Below are 22097 nucleotides of genomic sequence, written 5' to 3' on the forward strand. Positions count from 1 at the left end.
AATTGTCTTCTGGAAGTATCATGAGGGGTGTTTCCAGCAATCCCTTACTGTCAGACATTCAGGCCACCTCTGCCTGCCCCATCCCTGGGCTGGGTGTAAATGTCACTACAGCAGCTGCCTCACAGCTCAGTTTATGCTCCTCAGACGCTGCAATGCACAACCAGCCCCAAAATGAAACCCCCCTGACAGCCAAGGCACAAGACAGCAGCAAACCAGGGGAGCTGACAAGGGGGTACTGCCAGCTCTGCCACTCCTGTCACAGGGATAGCAACACCTGGAAAACAAGGCAGAGGGAAAAGCTGGCAGCAATAATGGGTTAGCTGAACCTGGAATGAATCACTGGAGATCAGGAGTTTGAACCCTGAGGCTCAGACAGACCTTCAGGGAGAGATTTATCCCTCAGGATAAATGCAGATCCTACTAAGGCTGCAGAAGTCTTCCCAGCAGCTTCAAGTGGGAATGGATCAGGAGACATACAACTGCACTGCTGACAGGCTGGAGGAATCCCTCTTTGGTATTAACAGCCTCCCTCCCCTGGCAGAAATAAACATCTCCTGTAATAACCCCCTTTTCTGCAGCATCTGATCATGGCTGAACACCACCAAAACAGTGGGTGTTACTGGGTATTTTAAATTTGCAGAGCACTGAAGAAAATTATGCTCTAGCCCCCAAGTTTATAAAGCAACTAAATGACTGTTTTAGCATTTCTTCACTACCTTTCATTTAAGGATCTTAAGTGCTTCAACAGTGCTGGAATTTAATGCTGAATTCTCTTGTGATACATGAAAGTATCACTAGCAACAGGGGAAAGTTAAGCAACATGACTAAACTCACAAAGCAAATCAGCATCAGGTCTTGTTTCTGGAGCCTTAGTCCCTGTCCTTAACCACAAGATAACACAATATTGCAGCATTCCTATTATATTTGAATTACACATACTTATGTCCAAGCATCAAAAGCACTTCTACCAATCTCTAATTACTTCCAGGCACAGCAAAAAGATTTCAGGCCTGGAGGCTCCCAGCACCCAGATTATGGTATCAGCCATTTGTGAGATATTGGTTGCTAATATTCCCACATGGCTTTGTGTTATTTTGGTTTATAATCCCACTCCAATTGCATAAAGCAGTGCTATCTAACTGGAAAAATTCAGAACATACCTGTGGCAAAATTACACTACGACTGAAGTATGCACACAAGTGAGTTAGTGCAGCACTGCTCAGTATTGATATTCCAAATTGCAAACCAGGGTTGCAAACCAGGAATTATGATTGCTTATCCCTTGAACACTGAAGTCCTGGTTCTTATTGCAGTGAAGGCCATGGGCAGGATGTCCAGCACCCTATTTCACCATTAGGTTTGTTGTTTTCAACTGCAGAGTTCATATTAAAATTATAACATTTACCTGAAAAGTCAAATGAGTAGATAAACAACATTTATGTTACAGTGCTACACACTCCCCCCACATATCCATACACCACACACACACACATATATATATATGTGTGTGTGCCTCTTGGAAACCTCAGAACAGGCAGGAAAAAACAAAGGAGAAAGGATGTTATTGGTGGTTTCAAGTACCAAGAAAGACAAATGTAGACTTGATGGAAACATCCAGAGGCTGTTGTCTATCCAGCAGGAGGGAGGCAAAAGTCTTAAGGAAGGACTTGATTCACAAGTGCTTAGAGGACAGGAAAGACCTCAGACTTTGAGAACTAACCCCTGTTTGCCAAGCTGCCTGATCCATGGCATGTCTGAAAGAGCTTTTAAAATACTTTGATCCTTGCTGGCAACTCTAAGTGCTGTACAAACCAGCTTTGTTTCGTTTGTTGTTCCTCTGTGAAGTTATCCAACAGGTTCTGATACTCACAAGGCTCTGGTTGACAGGGCAAAGTCACCTGATGCTTTTTGACACCATCGAATAAGAGTTCTGCACCACCTCTGAAATAAAAACAATGAACCACTGAGATTTTGCTTTATTGTCAAAAGAAGGCAGTACAAAAGAGGCGATCTACATAGATGCCACAACAGAGAAAACAAATGACACAGACTATATTTAGCACAGGATTCCCTTTGTCTTTTTTTTCCTGTCACAAACCAGAAGTCCACAGGGGAAGCTGCCAGCTCCCACAGCCAGCACAGAGGAGGCTCTGCAGCAGCCAGAACCCCACGGTGCCAGGCATCATCCAGTGGAATGGGAGGATGGTTCCCATCTCCATGAGCTCCCAAACCGCCGTGCAGAGCTGCTTCCACTCAAACAGCACCACAGCCACCACACTCCACCCAGCACTGCTCATCCCTAACACCTGCTGCCAGGAATCTCAAAAACTGAGCATCCTTCTGGAATAAATATCCCCCCAGTTTCCCAAGTGTGGACACACAGAAACGGGAAATGACTCACACAAAGTTACAGAGCAAGTCAGTGCCAGCAGCCCGAGAGTGCTGGCAAATCTTTCTTGATCTACAAAGTGTCCCAGGGAGGGAGACTTGACTGGGTGATGAGTGTGACAAGGTGAAATTGAAATAAATAAATACACAATCTTCCCCCACTGAACAACCTGATGTTCATCCCTCTTCTGACACTTTGGATTGATGAGGGAATGCCCTCAGATAACAACTGATGGCCTCTGCAAGCCCAGGGGATCAGGTGTGAGCAGGGCATGCAGACGCTGGCAGGTGAAGGAGCTGCTCCTCACGCTGGAAAGGAATGGGATCTGAACTGGGTCCAGGCACCTCACCTTAGGCTCTTCAAAAGAGTAATTAATTTTTGTAACTACAGCTTAGAAGCCTCAGCAAGCTCCTTGCCTCTACTCCTCTTCTGGAAAAAGTACAATTGTGAAAATCTCGAGCTTTACCAACATCAAGCATTGTCCATGATGTTGTGAGGCCACAGGCCAAACTCAGATTATAAAACTTTTACCATGTGAGTAGGGACATGATAATAAACACAAAAGCTACTTGAAGTTACAGGACACAGCAGAGAGTGTGAGCTTCTGACTCTACACTGGCCAAAGTTTCAACAACTAGAGAACTCTTAAAAAACTCAAATTCACTTAATGTTAAACTGAGGTAGCAAAATGACCAACCCATTTTTAAAGAGCATAAAATTGTGGCAAAATGTTCTTCCAACTTAAATGCCAGTTATTTTGGAAAAATTTTCATATGAAGTTACTTCCTGGGAACTTACTGGTGCCTCTCCTCCCTTGGAAACCAACATAATAAAGAGAAATATTTAAAACAAGCAATCCTCACCTAAGTATCAACAAAGATACTTCCAGATGTTATTAAGTTCCCTTAAATTCAATATCTAAAAATGCCACAGTAGGTTTCCTTGGCTCTGCAATGGCAGAGCACAACAGAACCCTTGTTATGCCCTCAGCAGCATTACTTATATGCAGCAGCCCTCCTAAAGAGCACTCTGTTGGTGTTCTTCCACCAGCTCACAACAAACAGCTATCTCAAAGTTGAAGCAGTGATTATGAACATGAGCCGGGATTCACGCGAGGGAACAAGTCATAACAATTATATGAAAAACATTTTTTCATGTAATGAAAACAAGGTCACGCTTTGTTACAGCGGGAGATGTAGATTGCAAGATAAGGTCCTTCTGTAAGGCGAGAGCTGTGGGGAACTCAGCTGTGGTTCCTACATAGAGAGCTCATTTATGCATTTCCAAGGGAAGCAAAAATGCATCTCACTCTTCTGGGAAAATCAGGAGAGTTGCTGCAGCTGGAAGCGGGAAAGATAGAGGAAAGGATTCTTAAGGAGAAGGGTATTTAAAGGGTTATGGCATTTCTGTGTTCGTGAAAGGGTGGGAAAAAGCGAATAAATAGCAGCCTTTTAGCTTCTGCTAAAAGGAGGCTTTAACGAAATAACACAAGTATTTCCACAAATATGCACAGCTTCCACTGCAAATGCTTTAAGATCCCAGGGCCAGAGCATGAGCAATGCTGACACTACAGCAGCAAAGGCCTGGAAACTGAAATGCTACAGAGTGAGAACCTGGCAGCCTTACAGACCTGACAGGGCTCAAACACAAAGCACAGTGAGGGCACGTGTCCACACACAAACACACACACAGACAGGGCTCAGGAAAAACAAAAAAGCCGAGAAACGAGGGGGAGGTTTTCATAAATAATTTTAATAATTAAAAAAAAATCCTGAACAACTCAAAGAGGTTGAAAGAGGCGAAAGAAAAAGAAAGGCCTGGCACAGGACGCTCACAGAAAGACAGGAATGATGCCCCGGGACAGACGGGGGCACGCTGCGGACACCCTCGGCGGTGTCCGGCCCCTCCCGGGGTGTCTGCTTCCCCGCTGCCCCGGCGGCGGCCGCTCCCGCCGCCCCGGCCCGCAGCGCGCGCGGCCGCGCCGGAAGTGCCGCGGGAGGTTTCCGGTGCCGCCGTGCCGCGCCGGCGGCGGCCCGGGCCCTGCCGATGCTCTGTCTTCCTCCTGCTCCTCATCCTCCTGCTCCTCATCCTCCCCCGGAGCAGCTCCCGCAGCGCCGGGATCGGCCCGCATCCCTCCCGCTCCTCTTCCTCCCCCGGAGCAGTGCGGCCCGTGCCCCCGGTGGTGTTATTTTAAAGCACCTGGGCGCCGGTGGCAGGCGGTGCTGTATTAAAATACCGATTTGTGCACCGGGTCCAGGCTTGGCCGCGCACAGAGCTCCCTGGCGTGCTCGGAGCCACGGGCTGTGCAGAGGCTGCAGCTGCGGACGGGCTCCCGGCGGGGGTTTCGCAGCAAAGCAAAGCTGCTACAACACAAGAAGCTCAACATGAGGGATAACTGCTTTACACCGAGCATGGCAGAGCGCTGGAACAGCTGTCCGAGGAGGGTGGGAGTCTCCTGATCCGGAGACGTTCCAAACCCGCCTGGATGTGTTCCTGGTTCGCCTGCCGCAGGTGACCCTGCTGGATCCCTGCCAGCCCTCTGGGATTCCGTGGTGCCACCCTGGTGCCTCGGATTGCTGTGGGGGCACAAACAGCCGGCTGCTGTCACCCCGGGGAAGGTGTAACTCTGCATCGGGGGTGGCTGCTGAGCGCATCCCCACGGCGCCAGGCTCCCCCAGCGCAGCGTTAAACAACGCGGCTCACATCTGTCGCCTGTTTGTGCTCCCCTCCTGTCCCCAGAGAAGGCCCGTGTACACAGGCAGCCACGGCGGTGACAGCTGGGCTGTGCTTCTCCCCCACAACACCGAGCTGCACTGGTGGAAAACCTGCAGCCTCTTAACCCTCCCTCCGCTCGGGAGGGTTTGGGATTTAAAAAAAAATACATGTACATGTGCACACATGCACATAGAGATGTAATAGCTATGCATATACATGATGCATTATGTGTAAGGGGCATAAATTTACACAGACAGATTGCTCTTCGTTTATGCTAACGGGGGTCAGAGCACGCCTAACCCCGGGAGCAGAAGGTGGTGGTGTTTGTAATGGCCTTTTGTTCTCCGAGGAGATCATTCTCTGGGCTGGGCCCCAGGAAAGGCTGGTCCCTCGGCACATGAATGCTGCCGTCGCTGCCGGGGTTACGTGATGGCACAGCCGTGGAGCTGTTGACCGTGGTCTTCATCCAAAAATTCCAGCTGGATTTTATATATCCCTAAATCACAAGGTTTTTGAGTATCTCAGAAATGGCCCAGGATGGAACTGTGTGGAAAAGCGGCTGAGGATAGAAGCCTTCAACAAAAATCTTTACTTCAGAAATGAGTGAAGTGTTCTGTGTTCAGAGGATCTGGCAATCTTGATTCCAGATCAGTGTTTGCAGTTATGGTTTTATATGAGCTATTCTGCTTGCACCCAAAAATCATTTATGAGGCCAAATAAAAGCAGAACTAGCTCTTAAAAGAATCTTGATTCCTGACTTAACTAGCTCTTAAAAGAATCTTGATTCCTGACTTACACAACAAAATGTTATAGATTTAGTGTTAGCACCTCCCTGGAAAAGCAAAAATAAATTACAAGAAAGGGAACAGTAATCATAAATACCAATTTGGCTCATTCAAGCATTCAGAGCTGGTTACTGTTAACAATTGTCCTGGACAAAAAAGTGACCACATGAGATACAGGAGACGTTTTTATGGACATTTTTATGGACATTTTGTGCTTGGGAGAGGAATAAGTCCTGTCTCCTTGCTGCACACTGAAATCAGAGCACCACAAATTCTCTGGGATATGTTTGGGATGGGGAAACCAAGCACACAATCTCCTCAAGAAAACGTAGTGCTGTAAACAGAGAGGGTGTTGGATAAGCAGGTGGATAACACCCGGGTGGCTGTGCTGGGGCAGGAGCTGCCCCATTCCCCTCCCACAAAGCCAACTGCGAAGGGAACGGCTTGGAAATTGAGCCTGGCAATGAGGACAGGGTTAATTTCTTTTGTCTCGTCCCCATCTTCTGCCTTTTCCCTGCCATTTGCAGGCTTTCTCTCTCTCCTTGAGTGCAGAAGGAGCATACCTCCCTTCCTCCACCGAGGGTTTATCCTGGAGGAAACGCCTTGGGTCGCCATCACATTCTAGAGGGAAACGTAGTTTATAAATACAGCAGGGCCTAGCGTTACGAGGAAACATTTTATCAGCGAGCCCCGAACTGACGATTCAATTATTTTTCAATAAAACATCAGGGGAATGCGCAAACAGCTGCTCGCATCCTTCCACACAGCAAGTCAAACTTCAAGGGGAACAATGGCTGGCGAAAGGGGAGCCATCGCGGAGGCGGTGACAATGGGTTTCCTCACTCGGGGCTTTGTTTGATTTCCCCGTCTCAGTTTTGAACTCCCTCCGCCGGAGAAAGGCGAGGGGGTAGGACGGCGAGAGAGGGAAGCAGGCAGAGGGGAAGGAGGGTCAGTGGGAGTTAAAGCCTTTTGCAGCCTTTCTCTCCCATTCATGTGGTAATTGGGTGTCAAGCAGAGATCAGTAAGATGGAGCCCGGCCTCTGTGCCCGGGTTAAACTGCAGCAGAAAGAAAGCGGGAGCTGAACCGATGGAGGCCCGCCTGTCATGAGGGCGGAGGAAGCGCCTCTCCCCCGGGAGCCCGGCTGCCGGGGTGCTGGGCCGAGGGGGCCGCTTCCATTCAGGGCGTCCCTGAGAGCGGCCAGACAAAGCGGGAGGGCGCCCGAACAATGCCGCACCCCCGGCTCTGCCGTCAATAGCGAGCTCTAAACAGGCGTTTAACCTTCAGAATAGCTGAAAGTGATACTCAAAGCCGAGGGGGTGGCTCGCCCGCCGCTGTTAGCCTCTTCCTGCGGCCGGGCCGGCCGCCACTCGCATGGCCGGCGGCAGGAGGAAGGCTCCTCTGGCTGCCCTCGCTTCCTCGGGCCCTGGCACGGCGCTGAGGGTGTGCCGGGCCCTGTGCAGGGCTGGGGGCTGTCACCTCCAGGGCAGGATGGGCCACGAATGCCGGCGGGGTGCTGGGGGCACTGGGGGCTGCCCCGCACCCTCAGGGATGGGAGCAGAGGAAGGCAGGGTGGAACGAGGGGGATGCGGCACAGGAGGGGTCATATCCCACCTCACAAACCTGGGATCATCTGTGGAGGGATCAGGGAAGAGCTGGGCAATGACCCACATCCTGAGTAGGAATATCCTGGACTTGGATGGCATCACCATCGCCTGCAGTTCCTGGGATTGCCAGCTGTACTGCATGATCTCAACTACCCAAAGCTCTCCCAGAGCCTGGCCTGCCATGACTTTGTGCCTATGTGTGGATTTTTAATGAACCAGGAGAAAAGCAGATCAAACCCAAGGTTACTTTGGAAGGTGGGATCTGAAATGGGCCAGGTTAAAAAAAAAACCAAATCAGGGCCCATCCCTGCTCCCCGAGCCTCGCTCAGCTGCACAGGCCGGGAGCTCAGCAGCAAACAGCCCTAAGGACATTCTCTTCCCTTGTGAAGCCCCTCTGCTTTGGGAAGGAAAGCTGCTGTCCCTTCCCTCTCACATAGCATGATGAGATCTTCACAGACCATCATTTTGGTGGAATCCCTGGCCACACAGTCCCTTCAAACTGGAGAGGGAAAAGCCACTCCTGGCCCAGCTCCTCGTTACACTGGAACCACTCAGGGGAATCAAGTATTTCCATTTCTAAAGAGTGCACCAAAGGATAGTCTCTTCTTTAGTCCAGAATATTTCCCTGTCACTGCTTAAAGGCAAAGCCAGCTCCCCAGTGTGCAGAGGAGCAGGCAGATGTCATTGTTTGGGAAGGCTCTGGCACACCAACAGTGGCAGGAGGAGGCTGGAGAGATGCAGTGTTAAAGACTGTCACAGACTTTCTCAGCAGCAGAAATTAATTTCACCCAGAAAGATTCTGAGCAACTTGCAAAGCCCCCATCTGCATTAAGGCTAAAATACACTTCAGTTTTGCACACTAAGCATGGCCTGGCTGGGTTGGACCTAGAGCAGACCAGAAAAAAAAAAGTTGCCACATTTTTTGTCTTGATATATTGTCACTGTCCAGGACACAGGGTCTGGGAGAAGCAGTCATCTCCATGGGGAAAAGCACATTTGGTTTGTAAAGCTCTTTGGCTTTGCTTAAATTAGCAGTTTGATAATAACTGTGGAAAGGATTTTAATGTTTTCTTAACCTCATGCAAACAGAATTTTAAGTGTTTTAATTAAAACAGAACAATACCTCGTACTTTATGTATAGGACTTTTATCTACATGCAGCTGTCGAGCCAGACTAGTGCATTGATCAAAGGGGAGGGATGTCTCACAAGGTGTCTCTAAGAGGATTCAATTAGCCTCTTCCTTAAAACTGCACAAATAAAAAGATTTTTTTAAAAATGAGACTGTGATTAAACACTGGCTACTTCATTCCAAATACCCCTCTGCTGGAAGTGTTGTGTCTCAGCATTGATCCCAGGCTCAGCACCACACCTGCACTTTTATTTCTGGGCCAAGAGCTGCAGGGACACTTGCACATAAACTTCATTTTTCCAGAGGAGCTGGGACTTCAGAAAGGCCCCAGGATTTCAACCCAAAGCTGACAGCCAGCGGAAAACCTCTAATTGGTGTAGCTGGGTGTTTCAGGGAATCTTGAAGCACTGCCAAGAGGGACACAACCCTCCTCAGTCAGGACAAACACAGCGCCAATGGCGAATGGTCCCTGGGCACCAGAGGGGACCAACCCCCCACACCAGCCTCGCTGCATGGGGGGCTGCTCTGAGCACAGCTCAGGGCTATGAGCACACCTCCCTGGGGCTCCCCTCTCCCTGGGAAATCCTCTGGCACAGAGGTGTGTGTGGCACGGGCACGGCCCAGCCCTCCGGCACAGCCTCTGCTATCCATGGGCTGTGCACCCCAGCCCTCTGTGGGGTCTGCTGAGCTCCTTCCCAGTGACTCAGCACCTCCCATCTCCCCAGAGCAGCAGCTCTCACCTTGGGGGAGCCTCATCCTGCTCCTCTTGCCTGAATTGTGCAGCTCCCCCTCCTCACAGCCAGCCCAAAATACAGGGCTTGAGATGGGCTCCTGGCTATGCTCCAGCCAGGGCCCAGCTCCTGATGTGTGCTGGCACCAGTAAGGGCTACATCCTGCTCCTCTCACAGGCCCATAATTCCCATCTATCTCCAAAACCCAACAACTCAAGCCAGTCTGCATTTGTATGGACTCACTAGCAGGCAAGTAACAGCCATATTTCCATAAGCTTCCGAAGCTATTCACATCTGCATTTTACAGGCAGTGCCCTGAATGCACAATTTCCTTTGGTAGGCTTTTTTAACCTACCCTGCTCTCAGACAGACAGAAACACAGCGCTGAGTTTTGCCCTGCAACCCCTCTTTCTTCAGCACAGCCATCTCCTGTAGGGAGGGAGTACAGTGCCCCTGTGTCCCCCTCCACCACTCCAAACCACCCATCTCCAAGGAAGGTCCACAAAACAATGCTGCATCCCCAGGTCTGACTTCAGGGCTGCCAAACTTTTCCTCATTGACTTTAGCAGAAGGCTGGATGAGACCCGGTGGTTCAGGTCGGTGCCCACCACCCACCACCCACCTGGCACAGCTCGGTGACCTCGCTGCTGCCCGGCACAGTCACAGGCACAGTCACAGTCACAGGCACAGTCTCCATCAGGCACAGTCTCCAGCCAGGAGCCCGAGCACAGTGCACACCAGTGCCTGGGACTGCCACCGGCCTCACACCCAGCACCGTTATCTGCATCCAAAACCTCCTCTCCACCTCAGCACCCACCCGGGGTGGGTACCCTCCCACTGCACATGCCCCCGTGCAGGGCTCCGAGCAGCACAGGCTGAGGAGCCCCGGGAGCGTGTCCCCCCGAGGGGAGGCGATAGCCGAGCCCAGCCTGCCCTCCTCTGGTGGCTGCGAGCGGGACAGGGCCCGCAGGTGGGAGCAGAGCACCTGCAGGGGCACCACTGCAGCCCTCCCTGCACCAGCTCCCGGCCCCCAAATAGGATCCCCGAATGCAAAATTTCCTTGGTGAGTTTCGTGGCAAAGCCCCCCAGATGCTGCAGGGCTGTGGGGATGATGTTTTCCACTGGCTGCTTTGGGACAGAGGCTTGTGAGTGTCCAGGGGACTGAAAAACTAAAATTAAGGCTTTCTGCTTAGAAATGCTGGAGAAGTCACCCATTTGAACATGTCAAAGGGTGAAGGTGGTATATAAAGGATAAAGATTTCCAACACTTTTCTTACAGTGTGCTTCAGCAGGCAACACGTTTCACTCAGGCTCATGGAAGACATTTGTCCCTGGCAGCCCCATACCAAGAAGGAGTCAGGTTCTCCTATCACCAGGGTTGGATGCAGAAGGTGTAAAAGATGGTTCTGGCAGCAATGGCTACCAAAAAACGTGTCTGCAAGGGCAGAAATGAGCTGGGAAGTTCAGCATGGACAAACACAGAGAGAAGCAGCAGGAAGAGGAAATAGAGAACAGGAGAGGGGTGGAAGAGCCACATGTCCAAGGGTAAACAGGGAGGGAGAACTGGGCCAGAACAAATTGGGATGGCAATGCTGAGGACAGAACAAGGAAAAATGGGGTGTGGAGAGTTAGTGGAGGAAACTGGGGAGGGTCTGATCAACATGTTGTGTTCACACAGTCATTAAACCCAGCAGCAAGGGGCTTGTTCCCTCTGTTCTAAGATGAGTCAAAATGCACATAGGGGGGTGATGCTCTGGAGTGGCAGTTCCCAAACCAGCAAAATCCCCCACCTTCCCTCACAAAGCAGGACTGTACAAGGAAGAGGTAGGAAACACCAGCATAGACCCATACTTGTGTTTAATTGTGAGACCAGGACGGATTGAGGCAGGCAGGTACGTTGGTGTGGAAGCACAGCTAGAAGAGCAGACACACCCTGCCCTCACAAAAGACAGATGTTGTTTTAAGGAGTAACCCTGCTAAAAGCATAAAAACAGATTATTAAAAAAAACAAAAACAAAAAAACCAAACCAAAAACAACCCAACCCAGAGTTTTCTCTGGAAGAGAAATTTCTGCTTGTTTTCTGAGGTCTGGAATTGAACATCGCAGCGGAGGCTGTTTCATATCAGACACAACATGGGGAATTCACATAGCGCAGGTCGGGTGTTTCACACAGACATTGCAGTTCAGGGCCCTGCTCTGGTGCTGGAGACAGGGAGGGCTCTTTTGGGAAGGGATGCAGAGCACATCTTTTGGGAAGGGATGCACAAAGGCTCTCACAGAGGCCACCCTCCAGAGGATGTTCTTTCCCCTGGCAAGTTACCTCCTGAGTACATCTAAGCAAAGGTAAACTCGGCCCTTCTTCCCACTCTCCCACTTGCTTTCAGCAAGGAAGAAGGTCCACAAAACAATGCTGCATCCACAAAAGATGGAACTAAAAGACCCAGAGAAGAGTCCACAAGGTAGTGGGATTTGCTCCTCCACCATGGAGCAAGGCCACAAGGACATTTTACAGTTGCACCCACGCTGGAAGAGGAGAATCAGTCCCAGATGAGTATCCCACCTCCCTGAGAGAGAAAAGGATTCTCCAAGAGAGGACAGGTCTGGGCTATCCCTCCACCTACTGCACAAACCCGAGACACATTCAAAAGTATGGACAATAAATTAAGATTGAAAAAAAAAAAAAGTCAGCGTGTATTATATATATATATATGTATATACACACACACACATATATATATAGATGTAATATAATATAATGTGCGTGTCATTGTGAAAAATAGAAATGTCATCCCCAGGAGAGAGATGGCATGGCAGAAACACACCTCTGTCCCCCTCCTGAGCCCAACACTACCCTGGTCCCCTGATTCACAGCAGACACACGACACCAGCAAGGCCAAGCAGAGGGAAGGGGTTGCACCTGGCACCCACCTTCCCTCTGCCAAGGGGGTCCCTGTGCCAAGGAGAAGCTGGCTGCTTGGTAGAGAAGTGGGGAAGAGCCCCGCACTGGCCCCTTCATGGCCTTCACAAGGAAGGGTTGCTGCAGGCAGGAAAAGGTAGGGAAAGACAGGAAAAGCAAAGTGTAATAGCAGGGGCACCCCTCCCTCCTCAACTGGCCAGGGCCCTGCCCCTCCCATGGCATGGGACCACCACTGTATCAAGCAGAAAATAAAGCCATAATGAGTCAATGCTTTGGTATGTGACCATCCCCCTCCCCTCAATCCCCTCTGTGTTCCTCCCAAACCCTTATCTGTAAAACTTGTCAAATAAAATCTCTAGCGTGCCTTTTGTATCACTCTGTGAACCTTTCCTTCCCCAGTGCCTGCCTTGCCCCCTCTCCCCAGCAGGATTTGGGAGGTGCCTGGCTTGAGCCCCACCAGTTACAGCTTCTGGTCTCCCGACTGGATTCTGTTGAACGCTGCCTGGTCCAGAGGCAGGTAACAGCCTTGCCTGGAGTCCAGAAAATACAACCTGTCCTTCACCAGCGCAGGGTCAAAGCCCTGCTTCCGCAGCTCCATCTTCTGGAACTTGTAAGTGCCTGAAATGGGGAGAGAATAAGGAGTAAGGGCTCACTAGCCCACACACTTCCATCCCCACCACACCTGTGTAGCCCCAGACCCAGCCTTGCATTCCCATGCCTCAAAACCACCTGAGGAACTGGCCACGGGCTCTGTGTGGCAGAAAGGCTTCATCCCAACCCTACACAATGATCTCTGTAACCAGGTTTTCCCCTCCCAGGCTCCCCCAGCTCCATGTCCAGTGTGAATGTGCATGCCATGGCTCACTTGTTTTGGAGACTTCGTGCAGGAACCGCAGGAAGACGGGACGTGCATACAGTGGCAGGGCCTTTTTCAGCTTGCTGGAAAAGTCTTCTAGGTCACAGGAGTTCTCTGGGTCGGCAATGGCTGCCATTCCTGCCCTTCCTTCAATTCCTAAGAGGCAGAGAATGAAGAGCACTCAGATACACTGTCCCTGTAGCATCATCTCCCCTCTGCCCTGCACCAGCCCTGCTTTGTACTGAAGGTCTGGCACGTCCAGCTGTGTCACTGCTGTGTCACCACCCTGTGGCCAGGGCTACCAGTGATACCCTGTGGTCACAGTGATGGCCAGAGAGGACCTTACAAACCAGCCAGAATCAGACCAAAGCCTGAGAGAGGAAACCTGGTTCCTGCTAGCCACACCCCTTGTGGCCTCTTCCCAGCTCGCCCACCTGAGGGAGCCTCAGCCTCTTGTCAAAGGACACATCAGTCTGGACATGCAGGACATGTTCACACTCAAGTGTTGGAGGCCTCAGTCACAGTCATGGCCAGAGAGGACACAAGGTCCTTACAAACCAGCCAGAATCAGACCAAAGCCTGAGAGAGGAAACCTGGTTCCTGCTAGCCACACCCCTTGTGGCCTCTTCCCAGCTCGCCCACCTGAGGGAGCCTCAGCCTCTTGTCAAAGGACACATCAGTCTGGACATGCAGGACATGTTCACACTCAAGTGTTGGAGGCCTGCCTGCCTCTCCTGACTGTTTGAGAGTGAGGAAAACCTCTGGTTCCTGCTAGCCACACGCCTTGTGGCCTCTTCCCAGCTTGCCCACCTGAGGGAGCCTCAGCCTAGGCTCTTGTCAAAGGACACATCAGTCTGGACATGCAGGACATGTTCACACTCAAGTGTTGGAGGCCTGCCTGCCTCTCCTGACTGTCCATTTCCCTCTCAGCTACCTGGGACCTCCACACCATAAACCACCACGTCCGTCAGGTTGAGGATGCGGCTCAGCGTTCCCTCCACCTCCGTGGTGGAGACGTTCTCCCCCTTCCATCGGAAGGTGTCCCCGGTGCGGTCTCGGAAGTACATGTAGCCATATTTGTCCATCACCAGCACATCCCCTATTGGAAAGCAATGAATAGGCAAAAAAATGAGGTGTTGGCTAGGAGCAACCTTGGAGCATCTCAGGGCAGCGCTGCTACCCTGGAGGAGTCCCCATTCCCACACAGGTGCCTTTCACTCCCAGCAGACAGAGGGGTCCTGCTGGCCTCACCTGTGAGATAAGCAGCGTCCCCCTTTGTAAACACGTCCCTGGCAATTTTCTTGTTGGTGGCTGACTGATTCAGGTAGCCATCGAAGTGCTGCAGGGGATTGCTCCTGACAATGCGACCCACCAGCTGCCCCGGCTCCCCTGCAGTGAGAAGAGGGGATGAAGGGGGAAAACACCACCACCCACAGCCCCCCAAGCTAAAAGGGTGGCTAATGGGGTTGGTGTGACTTAATTGAGCAGAGACAAATCCAGGAAAATTATCCTGAGGTATCGTGAAGCACTCACTCCCATTGGGCTGAGGAGATTTTATCCCTGTGGTTTCCTCACCTGGTTTGCAGCTGATACAGACACCATCCGGTCCCCGGATCAGCTCCATAGTGTCTTCATCCACCTTCACCAGACCAATGGGGTGCACATTTGGTAGGATCCTGCTGTTGAAGCCGCATGACCCGACCTAGAACAGATAGAGCTCAGAGCTGTGGGTAGCAAACACATTCAGGTCCCACCTGAACCCACTGCTCACACACTCCCAGGATACCACAGAGGTGGCACCACACAGCAGCCAAAACCCCTCTGGGTGGATGGCAACCCGTGCCAAGGAGCAAACAGCTCATGTGGGTTTCCAACCCTGCCCAGGCCAGCTTTGGGTCACCCTTTGGGCCATGAGGGAGGATGGTGGGGCCTTACATTGCCGTCAAAGTTTCCCAGGCTGCAGTTGCACTCGGTGGCCCCGTAGAACTCGGCCACCTGGGCGATGCCGAAGCGGGCCATGAACTCCCTCCAGATGGAGGCTCGCAGCCCGTTGCCCACGGCCATGCGCACCCGGTGCTGCCGCTCCACCTCCTGGTACGGCTGGTTCAGCAGGTAGCGGCAGATCTCCCCGATGTACTGCACGATCTGGGAGCAACAGAGAGGAAAGACTCACTAGGATCCCTCTGCCAAGCCCTGGGTTCTCTGAGGCTGCTTCAGGGCAGGAAGGAATGGCACAACACACCCAAAGTTTGCTAAAGAGGCCGCAGTAAAAAAGAGAAGTTCTGCTAACTCATCCAGCCTTCCATGGTTAACTCACCTCTCCAGGCTGTGAAACCCATCCACTATCTCCTGGCCAATGCTGGAACGCGAGGTGGACACACGAAGCTACCAGCCCAGGTGGGAAGGACACAGCCCCACCACCATGAAAGGTGGTTTGGACAGACAGAACCAGTCCAGGCGTCCCCCATTTCCAGCAGCTGGGCTCTCCCCAGCAAGGCACAGAACCCCATGCTTCACTGCCCACTCCCCACTGGCCCCTTGCCTCACGGCCTCACCGTGCAGTTGTATTTCACACAGTCCTCCCAAAAGTGTGAGGCTGAGAACTTCTTGCGGATGACAACCGTCATGCCCTGCAGCAGGCACTGCCCAATCCCCACGATGTTCCCTGCAGAGAAGCAGCCAGGAAAGCCCTCAGTCCCCAAACACCTCCTGCCCAGCCCAGCCACGGAAAGAACTGGCAGGGCAAGGCAGAGGCCATGGCTGGCTCACAGCAGTGGGGGTTCACCCAGCCAAAGCCCCCAGGACCATGGCACAAGGGAGGAGACACATGGCAGTAACATGTAGGGCAGCACTTTGCACCTAAATATCCCAGCATGTCTCAGCCAGCCAGGCAGGCACTGCTTCTCCTTCCCCTAGACTTTCCCCCCTTACTTTCCACAGGGAGCAGCAATAAGGAACAGATATTCCAAAACCAGGGTAGGATAACTCCCTCCCCACACACTCCCCGCTCCAAAGGTCAGCCAGATCAATTCTTGGCTTCCAGGGGAAAAGCAGAAAAAGCCTCAGTCACTCAGCCACACACTGCAAGCAGCAGTCTCATCCTCCTCGACAGGAAGATCACAGCCACACCAGCCTCCAGCCCGAGCCCTGGGCTTGGCTGAGGAAAGAGTCAGCCCCAGGCTGCCAGCTCTGTAGGGCACACGTTACCTGCAGCGTGGTAGAGCGGGAGGCAGTCGTACATCACATCATCGGACCTCATCCGAAAACCGTAAAAAACTAAGCTGGACATGCGGAAGTACCTGAGGGGAGGGTGAAAAGGCATGTCAGGAGCAGGGTCTGGGGTGCAGTGCTAGGAGAGGGCAGAGCTCAGCCCCGTCCTCCCTGAGCTCCTGTCCACAGCCTTACCGGCAGTTCACCACAATGGCAGCCTTGGGCAGCCCCGTCGTGCCAGAGGTGTAGATGTAGAAGAGTTTATCTGGGGAGCAATGAGGAGACAGGGTCACATTGCCAATCTAGGAGCTGGCCGAACCAGGAGAGGGGGACAAGCAAAATTTAAACACTCTACTCTTGCCAGCTGAGCCAAAACCCTCACGTAACAGCTCCAAGAACATGTTGGGATCACTCTGGGCAGATCAGGTTTGTTGGTATGACAAGATACTGCTCCACACAGGGCTGGGCTTCCAACACTGGAGTAAGACCCATCCCAAGCACCCCTTGCCATCAGCATCCCCAGCAGTCTTGCCAGAGCTGTAACCAGCTGACCCTCAAAATCAGCACCACGTATCTGGCCCCAAGGCTGACCACATACCAAGAAAGCCCTTATCAGGGGGAGCTGGCTGGTGTCGCTGGGCCATCTGCAGGAGGGGGTCCAGGTGTTTTGCACCAGGAAGCACGGATTTAGGATTTTCTTCTCCAGACCAGAAGAGATGAATGGATTTATCCAGGGAGGGCTGCACTTCCTGCATTGCTGAGAAAGTAAAGAGGGGAACTGGAGAAAAGTGGCAGGGTGGCTACAGCACAGAGACCCCTGTCCTCCCAAACAGCCTGAGGGACACCCTGCCCCAGGTAGCAGTACCCCCACTGTGCTTGGCAGAGTCCCCAGAAGGCTCACAGCCATCCCAGGCAGATGTTGTTCCCATGATCAACAGATGCTGGGGCCACAGCCCAGACCTCTTCAGGGACCAGAAGATCCTGTTTTCCACCTTTCCCCATCCAAAACCTCTTTGGTGCCAAGAGGTCTGTTGACACCATCAGCCTCAGAGGTGTGGGCTAAAATACACAAGGAACTGGAGCCAAGGTGCTGCAAGGATGTAGCAATAGCCATGGAGAGCAAGGAGAGGTTCCTCCTGTGTAGTGGGGCAGGCCCAGTCCAAAACATGTGTCCATGCTGGGAATGGACTTGAGAGACACAAGGAAGGATCCTCATACCCAGGCTGACCTGCTTGGGAGGCAGACTGCACTGCACTACAGATCCTGCCCAGTGTCCAAAGGAATCAACAACAACAAAAAAACCCCAAACACAAATCTAATTCCTGGATGATTCAACTGTCCATTCTTTTCCCCTGCGGTGGGCAGGAAAGGAACACTGAGCCCACCGACTAGACACACCTCCCTCCAGTCCAAAGCACCCCCAAAACATCTGCCAGCGCCTCACCTTCCATCATTTCCACCCCAAAAACCACAGCTTTGGAGCTGGAGATGGTGATGCAGTGCAGCAAGGCATCCAGGCGCAGGTGGGAATTCACGAGGGCCGTCTCCACCCCGATCTTGGCCAGCCCGAGCCACAGCCCCACGTACTGATTGCGGGACTCCATGAAGAGTGCCACCACGTCACCCGAGCGGAAGCCTTGGCCGTAGAAGAAATTGGCCACCTGGTTGGAGTACTCGTCCAGCTGACGGAAGGTCCAGCTCTCGCCCGTGCCTTGGAAGATCAGTGCTGTCTTCTCTGGATACTTCCTTGCGGTCTTCTGGAAGATCTTGGCGATTGTGTTCTTCTCCCTCACGTGCCTCCATACCTGCCACTTCACCCGCAACAGGACCAGCCCCGTGCTGCCAAAGGAAGGGGAGCAAGAGGGCAGCTGCTCAGTGACCCCTGCAAAATCACTTCCTCCAGCAAAGCCAGCACAGCACAAGGACCTTCCGAGGAGCTGCAACAGCCCAGCACTTACACCAGACCCCGCTCGAGGTCAGCAGCAGCTCTGTGTGCTCCCCTGAGCAGTGTGCACATAGGCAGAACACATCTGCAGAGATGCCCATAGCCAGGGAGAGATGTGTTTTGAAGTCTGCAGACAGGGATGTTCCCAATCAAAGAGGCATTTTTGAGCCTTGAATGCTCTCCAAGAGGTACCACCACTCCCTCCCCGCATATCCTTGCCAGGGGCTGGCACAGCCTGATACCAACTCAGAACAAACTCTGCACAGGGACCTGGTGCTACGCCAGCAGCTTTAGGGACAGGTTGAAGTACAAGGACAGTCAATAGTCTTTGAGCTCAGCTGAAATCTATCCTTCTTGGGAAAAGTTTGCCCGGGACTTTGGAGTCACCCGGTCACAGCAGAGGGAGATCTCCTTCCAGCCAGGCCAGGTGCCAACAGAAGCCCAGGCTGTGCAGGGAGTCAGGGACTGTGCCCACACATGCACATACACCAAGGCAGAGCAGAGGGCCAGGGGAGGACGGCTGGACCATCCCAGCCAGGACACCTACCTGACATCCCTTGGTAATGTCTTGAGAAATATGAGGAAGAATTCCCATCCACCGGATGCCAGGTAGAAGATGAAGAGAGCAGGGATGGCCTGGGCCCAGGACAGTTCCAGAGTGACCCTGAAGAACAGCAGCACAGCTGCAAAAGCAGCCAAACGCAGCATCGTGGCCTACAGGGAGAGAGAAACCAGGGCCATCAACCCACGCATGATGGATGTGGTGATAACAATCCCATGGGCGTGGGGTGCCTGAGCAGCCCCCAATTTCCTGGATGAGGTCCCTGAGTCATCAGTCCTCCTGGCAGTGAGGATGTAACCCAGCAGCCCAGAGCTCCCAAAGATGTAACTTTATCTGACCCTGGAGATGGCCTCCAAGTGAGCCATCAGCACAGCATTGCCTGGTGCAAGCCGAGAGCCATTCCCACCTGGGGAGCCACATCCTGCACACCAGCCAGGCCTCTGGCCACGCCCCAGCAACATGAGATGCAGGATAAAGTCCCTTCCATGGATGTGTGAGCAAAGTCATGGCAGGAGGCTGTGTACAGATGATTGCAACGCTCAACTCTACCCCAGAACCCCTCTGTCCTTAAAATCCAGAGTCTCCCAGGCCCCGAGCATGAGCTCTCCTGCATGCCTGGCTCCAGGACAGCCATCACAGCTGTTGGAAGAGCACAGCTTCACGTGCTCCACAACACATCTCAGACAGTATCAGGGACAGGAAACTCAGTTCTTTGAGCTCTGCTTGTGTTTGCAAACCCTCATGTTGGCGGGCTGTTTCCTGGCCTGGGTAGGCTGGAGGCACTGCCAGAGCAGGTCAGGAATGAGGCGAGGCTGGAGTGGGCAGAACAAGGGCTGTCGCTGCTGCCAGGAGTGCCCAGGCCCCTGTCCCATTCCCTGGGGACAGTGACTCTCTCTCTGGTACTTGTCCTTCCAAAACAGCATCTCTGTCCCCATCCCAGGCACACCCCAGAATTAGCTCTGAGACTCAGAGACAGTGATCTAGCAATGTCTCTTTTCAAGCAATAGCATTGGGAGGAGGAAAATGACAGAGATGTGACCCTCACAGCTCCTAGATAAAACTGGCCCTTCCTGGCATGGACACAGGCCAAAGAGGAAGGAAACATTTGCATCATTTCCCTCTTGAAGATTGATTCCCTGCTCTGAAGGTGGGAGCCCTGCATGGTCTCCTGTACAACTGGTGGGGCTGGGAGCCACGCTTGTGGCTTTCCCTCTGCTCCGTGCAGGCCCCCAGATCCAAGGAGCTTCTGTGGATTTGATACCAGATGCCTTCAGGGTGGGAGCCAAGGCAGTGCCACATGGCCACGTGTCTTGTTCCTTGGCTGTCCCACCTCTGAGCTGTGTCACCAGCAGCAGGCTGGGAAGCATCAGAGCACAAGACACCATTCCCACATGGACACATTTTCCCACCAACAGCCCTTACCCTGAGATTCCCCCTTGTGCCAGTGACCTCTGAACACTCCCCACCAAACATCTACCTCCCAGACATGATGTCCCACAATACTGTCCCTCTGCCTTTTAGCAGGACTCACTATATTTTTGCCTGGGAGCCTCTCTCTGCACTTCAACAGGGCAGCTTTTAGATCACCATCAAACTGCTGTGCCTCAGCCGGGACCCTGTGACAGCCTCACAGCAGCCGATGGAGAGGCAGCAGCGGGGGAGCCCCACTCTGTGTGGGCAGCAAAGCGCTTAATCTCCCGCTGGAAGGCAAGGCAGGCTCAGGCAAGCCCCTGTCACCCTCTGCTCTATCTCCACCTCACTCCGGCATCCCGGTGCCTCCTACGGAGATACCCGGGGAGAGATTCCCGAGAGATACCGGGGAGAGATTCCCCAGAGATACCCGGTGTGTGGCTGCCAAAGACCTCCAGCCCTGCGTTATGGATTCAGGTCTTGTCCAGCTGCCTCAGCGCAGAGGAAGCGAAGCCATGCCTGTAGCTCACAGCCAGCAGGCACCGACCGAGGCAAAGCGCGGGGATCCACCCGGCGAGCACCGAGCCCGAGGAGGGTCCCAGGGGGACAACGGGCATGTGGCCGGGCTGAGAGAAACCCCAGCGCCGATGGCACCCTGGTGGCACCTGTCCCCGACCCGCCCTGGGCAGGGCCCCCCGTGTCACCCTCCTGACCCCAGCAGGGAGGTCGAGCAGCGCTGCCCAGCCCCATCACACGAGGCAGAAAGGCCGGGAGGGCCCGCACCGGGAGGCAGCCAGGCCCCGCCACCCCAGCCCGCCAGGCCCCGGAAGCGCCCGGGCACCGCCGCTCTCGGCGGGGCGAGGGCCCGCGGCGCGCTCCCGCGGACGGCAGGGCACGGAGGGATCCGTGCGGTGCCGCGGTGCCCCACGAGGAGCCCCGGTACCTCATGCGGAGACCGGCGGAGCGGAGGGACCCTGGTGCCGCCCGCAGGCCCGCGGCGCCTGATGGGGAGCCCGCGGGGCCGCCCGCGGGGAGGGAGCGCGGCCGCCGCGGCGGCGCCGGGCGCTGACGGACCGGGATGGGGACGATGGTGCCACGCTCTTACCGGACTCCGGGGCGTCCGCTGAGGCCCGGCCACCTGCACCGGGAGCGGGGCCCGCCCGGCTCTGCGGCAGGGGCGGGGAGGGGCGGGCAGCGCGGGCCGCCGGGAGCTGTAGTCCCGCCCGGTGCACCGGCCCGGCCCCGCGGTGACGGACGCAGCGCCGGGGAGCAGCGGCGCGGGCGGGGCGCGGGGAAGAGGCGGTGAGGGCGGCGCGGCAGAGCGAGGGCTCTGTGGCGCAATGGATAGCGCATTGGACTTCTAGCGTGTGACGGGAGTCATTCAAAGGTTGTGGGTTCGAGTCCCACCAGAGTCGCATTTTGCCGCCGGGGCGCGGCAATCGCTCCCGGGGCTCCGCGGCTGCACCGGGCCAGGGGGAACCGCGGCAGCCCCCGGGCGCTGCGGGGCCCGCTCGTCTGCGGGAGAGCGCGGAGCGGGAGATCCGTTTTGGGAGCTGGTTCACGGCGGCACCGCGGTAAAACCCGGCGGCACCGGGGGGCGTACCCGGGCATCCGTGCCAGCATTCCAGGAGTTAACTGTTAGCACGGCCCCGCAGTACGGGCACGGTGGAGCTGCCGCTTGCCCACAGCGAATATATCTTCTCCAAATAAAGCATTCTCATGTGGCTGGTGTCTGCCCTCCCCAAATCACCCTCCGCTCCCTCCCCTGCCGCCTTCTTTCCGCAGGCTCCTCAAGCGATGGCTGCAGAACAGGAGCCACGGAGACTGTTACTTGATCGGGC

The 22097-nt window shown here is 53.9% G+C and overlaps 1 protein-coding gene and 1 non-coding gene across 2 annotated transcripts; one reads left to right on the forward strand and one right to left on the reverse strand.

The window, feature by feature from the left end:
* Positions 1-11195: 11195 nt before the first annotated feature.
* Positions 11196-21511, reverse strand: SLC27A4 (solute carrier family 27 member 4). Its single transcript, XM_039720067.1, has 13 exons — positions 21362-21511; positions 18832-18998; positions 17784-18178; positions 16938-17096; positions 16535-16604; positions 16337-16428; positions 15685-15794; positions 15065-15274; positions 14705-14831; positions 14381-14518; positions 14064-14228; positions 13139-13285; positions 11196-12891 (listed from the first exon to the last, which is right to left on the reverse strand). Exons 2-13 carry the CDS (start codon positions 18990-18992, stop codon positions 12734-12736), a joined length of 1932 nt encoding a protein of 643 aa, XP_039576001.1. The 5' UTR covers positions 18993-18998; positions 21362-21511; the 3' UTR covers positions 11196-12733.
* A 71-nt stretch (positions 21512-21582) lies between these two features.
* Positions 21583-21671, forward strand: TRNAR-UCU. Its single transcript is given in 2 exon segments — positions 21583-21619; positions 21636-21671. It is a non-coding gene; the product is annotated as a tRNA-Arg (tRNA).
* The last annotated feature ends 426 nt before the right edge of the window (positions 21672-22097 follow it).

The sequence above is a fragment of the Passer montanus genome, unplaced genomic scaffold (assembly GCF_014805655.1).
Source record: "Passer montanus isolate IOZ18808 unplaced genomic scaffold, ASM1480565v1 scaffold43, whole genome shotgun sequence".
Classification (NCBI taxonomy): Eukaryota; Metazoa; Chordata; class Aves; order Passeriformes; family Passeridae; genus Passer; species Passer montanus.